The 10,160-nt window shown below is 38.0% G+C and overlaps 1 protein-coding gene across 2 annotated transcripts; it reads right to left on the reverse strand.

Moving 5' to 3' along the window:
* Positions 1 to 942: 942 nt before the first annotated feature.
* Positions 943 to 5,795, reverse strand: LOC133723161 (AP2-like ethylene-responsive transcription factor AIL6). Of its 2 annotated transcripts, none has more exons than XM_062149990.1 (10): positions 5,422 to 5,795; positions 5,020 to 5,241; positions 4,229 to 4,811; positions 3,817 to 3,899; positions 2,551 to 2,559; positions 2,351 to 2,439; positions 2,177 to 2,250; positions 2,036 to 2,086; positions 1,839 to 1,915; positions 943 to 1,721 (listed from the first exon to the last, which is right to left on the reverse strand). In XM_062149990.1, the coding sequence occupies exons 2-10, from the start codon at positions 5,177 to 5,179 to the stop codon at positions 1,207 to 1,209; spliced, it is 1,641 nt and encodes a 546-aa protein (XP_062005974.1). In that variant the 5' UTR covers positions 5,180 to 5,241; positions 5,422 to 5,795; the 3' UTR covers positions 943 to 1,206. The 2 variants fall into 2 exon arrangements, with proteins under 2 accessions (XP_062005974.1, XP_062005971.1); XM_062149987.1 differs by having other exon boundaries at positions 5,417 to 5,795.
* Positions 5,796 to 10,160: the final 4,365 nt, after the last annotated feature.

The raw sequence follows: 10,160 nt of genomic DNA on the forward strand, positions 1-10,160 counted from the left end.
GGTGGCACTGGAGTCCGAGGCACGGAGCTGCTAGAAGGTTGCACGGCGCCGAGATTGGCTGGGCCTTTTGGGCTTGCTTACTCTTTTTGGGACTGGGATGAGGTCTTTGGGCCTTATCTTGGGCCTCATGAGGAATGGGTCAGCCTTCTAGGGCTGAGTCTCATTTAGATTTTATTTACCTAGCCTATTTACTTGTCTTTGTAACATAGTTTATAGGCTTTCTTGAATAAGTGAGCATGGGTACCGTCAAATGATCGGACCTAATCTATGTATCGCTGTGGTTTTACCACAAACTCTTTATCTGCCCAGAGATGGTAGAGGGAGGATATGTAATGGTCCTTTCTGGCCTGAGTAATATTAATATATCGACATGATATTTTTCAAAAAAAAAAACTTCCACCTATGTCCTTCCTTATTAAATAAATAAATGAGAAAAAAATTTAAAAAAAAAAGGTCGGTTATGTATCATGAATTTGTAATACCCTAAAATTCTTTTTATATTAACAAGTAGTGTTTCAGTAAGAGTAATGCAGTTTTGAGGCTCAGAACAACCTCATAAGCCCAAAAAAAAAAAAACTCATTTAAAGTATAATAATTATCATTCTGACACCGAACGCCAAATCTACAATATTTCTGTTTTACCTTTTCCTCAATCAATTTGCTCTTCAATTCTTTCAGCCAAACGCTCTACATCACTATCAGATCTAACCAAATAGTCTACCATCATGTTCATGATTCAAGATTCTACAAGGGGTTTCTGGCGATGAAAGAGATGGAAGGTTATGTCCAGAGAAACACACAATACATATGGGTTCATGTGATATACTGATATCCTATATCCAGCAAGGCAAAATAGCATAATCTGTGTATGATTATGTGAATTCTGCATCTAGGTGCACAAATTAATAAAACCAACTGAAGAAAACGGGTGCTTTGGAAAGATGAACCAAAAGAAAATTTCTTAAAAGTAAATGGATACGCCATTCCAAGTTTCCCACCTTAAATACAAAATCCAGCTTCCTTCCTACTCTATCCATAACTTTAGCCTCCAAACAAAAAACCTACTTGCCTTGATTTCCCTACTCCTAGTCCTAATTATAAGGTCAAGAGGTGGATTGGAGTGAGGGTCAGATGTTGGGTCAGCCGGATAATGTTAGCGGCTATCAAAACATTATGGGAGAAACAAAACCACAACATTTTTAGTCCCTATGAATGATGGGTTTGGTACTGAGGCCAGAGAAAGAACTCAGCTGGCTGCTGCTGCTGCTGCTGCTGCTGGGGCATCATCGCCATTGTCATCTGACTTGTTGCAATGTTAGGGTGCGATCCTGCTGAAGAATCCGTAATGCCATAGTAGTTATAAGATTGGAACTGTTGGAGAAGGTTGTGATGATAAAGTGCTGCAGCATGATCATATGGAATTCCACACGGGATGGTCTGAATTGGTTGCGCCATGGAATTAGCAAAATTGATGTTGTTGCTGTTGCTGCCACTGCTGCACTGAGAATTCTGCTGCTGCTGATCATGGTTGGTCACAGATGGTTTCTGCTCTTCCGATTCAAGAGAGATCTTTAAGCGCTTTGCTGAACCACCAACAGGAAGAGAACTCTTGCCAATAGCTTCAACATCATATCGATTCATCTCGAAATTTGTTACTGCATTGATGCCCCTAAACTTTATGGCTGCTATGTCATAGGCCTCTGCTGCTTCCTCTTCAGTAGCTGCCACCAGTTATAAAATGTGATGACACAATCTAAATGTGCATATGAACTCTTGTAGAAGAAAGAGTTGTTTATTGAAAGACACTTCAACTCCTTATCTAAAGTCAGAATGTTTACCAAATGTCCCTAGGTAAAGGTCTTTGTTCCCAGCAACACGGCCTATTCTTGCTTGCCAGCGCCCCTGTTGATGATGCCTGCAAGAACAAATTACGTAGCAAATGAGTAAACCTTGTTTTTGAAGCTGAAAAGTAATACACAACACATGATCTTAAATAGGAATGACCAACAAACCAATTGAAGATAGAAATACCAACCTTGTTACACCTCGGTACATAGAAGCTCCCCTTGAAAAACCACTACTTTTCCTGCAAGTAAAACATTGGGAAAACTTGCTTAACTTACTGCAGAACAGACCAACAGTATTTCAGAAACAACATGCTAGAGGTTGAGCAAACCTTCTGAGGGAAGCAATGAATTCTTGCTTGGTCACAAGTTTCATGTCTTCCAGTTCTTTGCTGTAAGTTGAAACCTGAGAACATGAAAACTATCAGCTAAGTTTTTGACCTTCATAACGATTGGGATGCTAAATTGGTGTAGTAGCTTTAAAATTAATCTGTTCTGTGTATTACAGGAAAGTTGGTAGTCGCAGTAGGTCCCCAGTATTTCAGAGCAGCCAAATCATAAGCCCTTGCTGCCTTATCTTCCATGTCATATCCACCTGAAAATTAGAGTTCATTATAAATCTTTCTGTAATTGAAAGGAACTACGTGGGAACTGAACTTTCCTTGTACCAAGGAAACAAGGAAAAACAAATTGCGTAAAGTCTTACCCAAGTAAACTGTAGATCAGGACCAGTTGTTGAGTGACAGCAAGATTTCCACAATCCCACATTTTATGCAAAAGGTAAAACAAGATTACAGTATCAGCTATAGTAGTCAATTTTTTCTGCTTAGTACAGCAGTCACTTAATATAATAATCAAAACACAATTAAACTAAGAAACATGTGCTTTGAATGTGATAGTCAGCTAAAATAGTGATATGGTCCCCAATACCCTGTTCCCATTTTTTCACAAGATAACTATATGCTCAAGTAATCAAAAATTTTGACATTGTGTGGGGCACATCGAAAGCAAATTAAATATGACTAATCTAACAGGCGAGTTTTAAGCATTAAAGAATTTATCAACTCCAGAAAGTTTGAAGCACTATAGAATTTTCATAAATTTTGTACAAGGTACAAGCTTCCAATATCACTCAACTTTTTGTCAGAGACCATCAAATTGTTTTCCCACCAAATTTACTTGATCACTATCCATAGGGTATATGCTACTGCACATGAGATTCTGAGGTTCATGGGTGGCCCAGAATCTAGCAGCTAGCTAACTTTACCAGGCTACAGTCCAGCAAAGTCACTATCTACCAAGTTTAGGAGACAATAAAGAAATGCTGTTATGTATATATTTATGATAAAAATTTTGAAGTGGGTGCTCTGGTCAAAACCCCTAAGAACTTGTTGCAGAGATGAAAGCAAAAGCAAAAGTTAAAGCCAAGTTTCACAAGACCAAGTTTCATCGAGGTCTGCAAATTCAGGATGTGGTTGGCAATCTTGTCAATACACAAATCCAGAGTCTAATCTGTTTAACTGAGGGAAATGGACCGAAAGACCAGACAACAAAGCAATGCAAATTTAAACCCACATGAACATAATGGCAAAACGGCGGCCCATCTGATCAAATCAGTTTGATTGAAAGCAAGTAAAGAGAAGAAAGCAAGCTCAGAGCAGAAAATATCAAAGTACCATTTTGTACCAATTAGATAGCCATCAATCAATCATGTGAGACTAATGAAAAAGTATGCAAATTTGAATCCAGGGCCCCTCCCAGCAAAGTAGCAAAACCTCCAAGCGCCCCCATTATTAAAGGCTCTGCCTTTGAAAATTGCATGCAAGCTTCTTTTCAGTGCTATAGTCCCTCAATGCATTATATGTATATGATTTGTACTGTGCATAATAATCTAACATTCATAATTTCTCACTCTGAAAATGAATAATGCAGATTTGAAAGAGAGAGAGTTAGACAGAGAGAGAAATAGGACCTTGACGTCCTTTCCTGGCCTGACCCTCTCTTCTACAGCTGTTATCCCAGAGATGCGCTTCATATCTACCCGTCCAACGATGTCTGTAGCAACCAAATACAAAAATCATATTTCAGAGTCAGAAACACAGAGACTCCTTGTACTATGCATGAATATGACCCATATGACCTCCTCCGTTCAGACCGGTGCATTCATCTTTTTTCCCTTGAATGAAACTAATCAATCACACACTCACAAAATTTAGTCAAACAAGGGATTGAAAGGCCCAAGACCCAGTTCTTCATTAAACCTCATATATTATTATTCTTAGTATATACATTCATTTCTCATATTATTTTACCAAGAACAGAAAAAAACCCAAATGAACCATGAACATATTAAAACAGGTAGAAAACCCAGAAAGATTAATTACCTAGTAACTCCTCTGTAAATTGAAGTCCTCTGCCCAAAAGTATCAGATATTTTCTTAGTGCTATCAGTGTCCACCGCAACAATGGCCTTTTCACGATTCGAGGTCTGAGTATTAGTATTAGTATTAGTGACCCCAAGAGACAAAGCATTGCTTGTGTTGGTAGCGGTAGCACCACAGCTCGAGAAACCCAACTCGTTCCCAATCGACTCAACCGAGTGACCCGTAAACTCGGCGCAAGCGAGCTGAGTCCTGGCCATGGAGGCCGAGTCCTCGACCTCGGAGCCCGAGTTAGCCGAAAAGGCTTGGAACCCAGTAATCGCCTTGAGATCCTGGTTCTGGTGGTGGTCACCAAAGTAGGCCGAGCCCTGGTCGTAGATTTGGGTCAGCGACGAGTCCTGCGTCTCCGTTTGGCTATCGGCGTAGCGCACCATGGAGTCACCGAGAAAGTCCTCGAGCTTGGGAATCGGCTGGTTCTGGGTTTGTGGGTCGATGAAGCTCGCAAGCGAATCGGAGTGGGTCTGTTTGGTTTGCTGGTCTTCCTCACCTTCCGTGTAGAACACTTCGGATTTCGGGTTCGCCCACCCTGAGAAAAACAAACAAATAATGGGTCTGACTGATTATTACGTCGACATGCAGTTGAGCTTTGAGCAATTAATTTTCTCAACTTTATCAGGCAAGCTGCTCGGTTTTCAACTCGAGCCGGCCATTGAAATGACTTCCGGGCCAACCAAACACAGCATATATAAGCTAAAAATTGCAAGGAGTTGGCATACAAGATTTTGATCATTTACCGTTAGCGTACAAGTGGTCGAGGTAGTAATGAGGAGAGGGAGCAGTAACAGCGGAGGTATCGTAAGCCTGAGCGAAGGGAGACTCAGACTCGGAGGAGGACCTTAGCATTTCCATGGGGGACATTAAGGAGAAGGATAGCCAATTAGTCGCCGGAGCCATTTCTTTTAAATTCAAACTAGAAATGGGGCGTTTCGGTTTTCTTTCGTCAGCTCGCAATAAATCTGAAAGCACGAAGCAAAGCATGCACAGGATCACCACATTGGAACAAAATTAAATTTTTTTCCCCAGGAAAGAAACAAGAAGAAGAAAAAAACACACAGCAAGTAAAAACAAACAACCACTTGAGGTGGTGAAACTGATTCAATTTTTTTCTTTCTTTCTTCTTCTTCTGCTCACCTCACCTAAAAAACTGGAACTGACTCAACGGTTACAGAGACTGTAATCTCATCTGGGGTTTACGATAATCACGAAGCGGAAGGCAAGTTTCACTTGGAGGTTACTGGGCCTTGTAGTTGGCACGGAAGGGGATCGGAGTGATGAAATTACAGAGATAAGAGAAAACTAGAAACCCAATGCATGCAGAGCCATTTGGGTTTTTAAGCTATAGGGAGCTAAACTTCAAGTGGGTTTTTTGGGAGGGAGAGAAAGATAGATATAGAGAGAATCAGAGAAGATGATGGGTTATAACTTATAAGGAGAGAGAGAGAGGGAGTAAATAATAATAAGACCTTTTGGGTGCTGGGGGAGAGAAAAATGGTCTGAAACAAGGTTGCGAAAGATCCGGGCTGGGCGGAAATAGGAGAATTTTGTTAGGGTTTGTTTGTTTCTTTCGGCTGCCTCAGCTACCCTCTGGTAACTTTTTGTAAAATAAAACTTTTTTTTATTGTTTACCAAACGGGGCCTTATAACTCCCTTCAAACACTTGTCTTACATGCAGCTTTAACATAATAATCTATTAAGAGGCTATGTATCTCACTCAGATCTGGTCCACCTGGATGTATTTGACCCACCTCCCAAATTTCAAATTTTTTATGCCACCACATCTTCATTACTGTTTTCTACTTTTCTTTGCAAAATAAATTAAGTAGTTATAAATTTTATGGTATCTTAACGTATCAATCTATGATTCTAGACGAGTTTTATCTATTCGGACAGTAACAGATTGTTAAATTTCTTGCTAGTCTATCACTATAAAAAGACAGTCGATAGTGATATTTGAATTATAAATGTACATTGTAATCTATAACTTATACAATTTACGATAACAACAAAACTTAACAGACATCATACCTAATGAAATTTTACAACTAACACAATTAACGTTAACTATGACAAAATAAAAGTCCATACAATCTAAGTACAGGCGCTTTAAATTGAGCACCGTTGTCTAACAGATGTGACCGGAAGACATGCCACCAACCATAAGTTCCATAAAAATCTTTCACATTGGAGATCATAGTTTATCCATTGAAATATCATGGGTTAATTAGGAATGGACACAAGTTGTCAATTTGCCACTTCCTTATTATGTTGCCAAAGTCTAACATGTTACATCTTCTCAATATTTTGTTTTCTTGCTTAAGTTGATTCTCCAAGTTTTGTTTAAAATTTTCATAGACTTCTCATCGATATATATCCTCTATTTGATGATATTTGTGTTGAAATTTATGTTTGTAAGATCCTTGTTATTGTTGCGGTACTTATTTTTCTTTTAAATAAATTGTCAATTTACTTATTCTACGTCGCTTTTTAATGTCATATCTAAATTTGAGTTGCATCAATAGATCATATCCGTTTATTCATCTTCGTGAATAAATATGCATATTCAAACTATAAACCATACATAAGACTTTTTGCTGACTTTAGGCTCATGAGACCGGTTTCTTTGTTTTTTGAGTTTCTTGACCTTCTGAGCCCGGGGAGGGTGTAGAGAGGGAGGCAAGAAGCCAAGAACTATACTTTCAGAGAAGTAGCGGTCCAAATCTTATATGAATTTTGAGAGTAATTAGTTATGTTATTTGATCAAAATGAATTTGTAAAAGCCTGACTCAGTGTATTGAGATTTTGTTATGGAGATTTGGAAGTGGTTGATTAATATAAAATAAATTTTCTTTATGTAAAATAAAACACTATATGGCACATCACATAGATGTCAAAAAGTGAAATTGACCAAAATGTTGGAGAGTTTGTACTGAATTCAAAGATTGATTCTACAACAATGTAAGGTACACCCAAAGTGGGACGTAATGTTTCACAAAAGTAACATGGAGAAAGCACTATTTTTACAAGTTAATTACACTCCATCCCATCTTATCAATCGAAAAAAAAAATTACACTCCATCTTTAATTGGTCAATGCAAGAATGAACTGTCAACAGTGCTGCTATCCTGTAAATATAGCCGATTAAGAACTTTTCTGCTGCTATAAAAAGTGACAAACTAAGAAGGAATAAAGCAAGCTCTAAGTTTTGGGGCTAGAAATGAAAGAAGTGCGAGACAAGTGACCAAAAAAACCGGGAAACAATGAGCCCGATCATCAGGCAGGTTTTGCTTCCTCTCTGTGAAATAATTTGGATCCAAGGTCCCCCAGCTTTTAAGGGCAGTGATTTTGGCAGATTAATTTGCTTAAACCAGTGCCTGTATATTAACATATATTTACCTACGATGTAGCCACCATCCAGTAAATCTCTGCTGTTATTTTACTTTTACTAGCCAATTTATAGGTGATATTTTTTTACTAGTGTCTGGGAATAGTGACCATAAGAAGTGGAGTTTTGTCTGTGGAGCCGTGGAGGGACAACAGTTTCGGAATTTATGCGCACGGGGTTGATGGTAACTCAAGGTAAAATCACTCGAATCACGCTTATGCATGTACTTGCTTAGTTTAAACGATTTGTCTGCCAACAATAGTTTATACTGCTCTTTTGAGGGATTTTGTTAGCCAAAATAATTAGAAAGTTTGACCATAAACGAACAGCTAATGTTATGATCATTGAGGACTAGCCAAAGCCAAAATGTTGGTGACCGTAGGGCATATCGATCAACAAATCTAAATCCCGGCCACCTCTTTCCTTTGGAGAGTGTATTGTGTTCCTCTTCCTCACAAACTACACTCGCTTCAAGGCGATGTTGTGAATTTCAATACGGGTACCTCACCAGAACTTCCTTGCCTCTCTAAATTCAGGTTAAAAAAAAAAATGGATGTGGTAATTAATTTGTTGTTTGTAAAGTACGTATGCTTAATTGTTTTAGTATTGAATGAGATTGATAAATGGTGTTACAGTTTGAGTTTTTGCACAATCAGTTGATGTCTGCATGTTTATTAATAGATTGACGCATGAAGTCTATTAAAAACACAAATAAATTTTAAAACAAGATAAAAGAAGAATGACAAAAGCTTGTGTAAACTACCCAACCCAAAATTGAGTCAAACCTATTTCATTGATTTAAGTTCATATCCAGTTCTGTTTTGTGGTTAACAAACTTCACATAATTAATTGGTGCTCGAGTTGCATGCACGGTTGGAGGCTTGGAGCTGTCATTATTATTATTTTTTCGAATCAAATCGATTGGAGCTACAACTTAAAAATGAGCGCTTTAATAACTTTTGTACATATTTGAATTTTCTCAAAAAGCATGAGCTCTTAGAGTCCCAGTAATTAAATAATTGTCGTGTGAAATTGCTTGCGTGATTAATCAACTACAGGGCATTCATCAGCATCAATTCACTGGAAATTCTGCTGCTAGCTTTGACCAAATTACCATTTTGGTCAAGATTTAGGCTACCTAGCTATAATCTTAATTCAGCCAGCTAGTAGTTTTAACTCTTAATTAATCTACTAGATTATTGCCCTCTACGGGGGTAGAGCTACTAATTTGGACCGGTCATACATACGAAACCAGTCCTCGCATAAAATTACAAGACGTAGAGTTTTGACCTACGCAAGCAAACCAGCAAAGTAGGTTTTGACGTTTCTGTTAGACTGTTATAATATATATATATATATATATATATATATATATATATATATATATATATATATATCTGCAAGTAATTAAAATATGGCACTTAGGGTTCTTTGCATGAGACGTGGCCTCACGCCCAGCTCGTTCATTTGCCAAGAGCGACAAACAGCAAGAGAAGAGAAAAGAGAAAAGAGAGAGAGAAAGGGACACCTCATTCCTTCGTCTAGGGCTTTCTGCTTTCGTTTTCATCAGCAGAAGAGGCACTGGTTTTGGCTGCTTTGAAGCAATTATATAAACACTGCATGCAATTCGATCGGTCATGTTTTTTTTTTTTCGATAACAGAAAAAAGTAAAAGAAACTAAAAAAACAAAATCTCTACTAACTCCCCTTCTCAACTAATCCAAATAGAACGCTGGAGACACAGCAATGAATAAGCAGAAAAACCATATAGAATTATTTTGAGATTTATGAGCCAGCGAAGCGAGATGATCCTCCACAAAATTTGCCTCCTGGTAAATATGTCGAAATACAATGAAATTAAACTGATGAGCCAATCATCTTACATCCTGCATCATTCCTTGAATACAGTCAATCAGCATCTTAGAGTCACCTTCGACCACAACATTAGCATGTTGATGAAGTAACACCGTATGTAAACCATCCCTTAAGGCAGTTGCTTCTGCTACAAGAGCATTCGTGATTCCTAACTTCTTATTAGCAGCAAACAAGGGATTATCATCTGCATTTCTAATAACAAAGCCAATAGTAGCAAAGCCATTACCAACAGAACCATCAAAGTTTAATTTAACTTGATTTGTATCAGGAGGCTGCCACTTGATATGAAAATATTTAGAAAATTTTGGAATCCTATTCTTAAGATTTGCCTTAGCATAATACGAACCTAGCACAATTGCATGCCTGACAAAAACATTGGTGAGGAGATAACGTTAAGTTCTAGAAAATTAATTTATTTCAAGAGTGCCCAATTGACCAAGCAAGCATTAAGATAGAAGGAAGATGTACTCTAGAGTCATCATTATTAGCTATATGATCAATCCAAGAGATGAAAGAGTTATTCCAGTTCAAAGGTGTAGGAGTAAGAGATCTAGACCACACATTTAAGGCAAATTGACAATGTATGAATAAATGATCCACAGATTCCATTTCATCTGAA

This window comes from Rosa rugosa, chromosome 1 (assembly GCF_958449725.1).
Source record: "Rosa rugosa chromosome 1, drRosRugo1.1, whole genome shotgun sequence".
In the NCBI taxonomy this organism is placed as follows: Eukaryota; Viridiplantae; Streptophyta; class Magnoliopsida; order Rosales; family Rosaceae; genus Rosa; species Rosa rugosa.

What these genes read in the sequence shown, in the direction of transcription:
- LOC133723161 (XM_062149990.1), bottom strand. Translation starts at nt 5,179, where the DNA reads ATGGCTCCGGCGACTAATTGGCTATCCTTCTCCTTAATGTCCCCCATG. An exon ending in CTGCGACTACCAACTTTCCT is followed by an intron (nt 2,251 to 2,350) that starts GTAATACACAGA and finishes TCATGTTCTCAG; the next exon opens with GTTTCAACTTACAGCAAAGA. An exon ending in ATGTACCGAGGTGTAACAAG is followed by an intron (nt 1,916 to 2,035) that starts GTTGGTATTTCT and finishes TTGTTCTTGCAG; the next exon opens with GCATCATCAACAGGGGCGCT.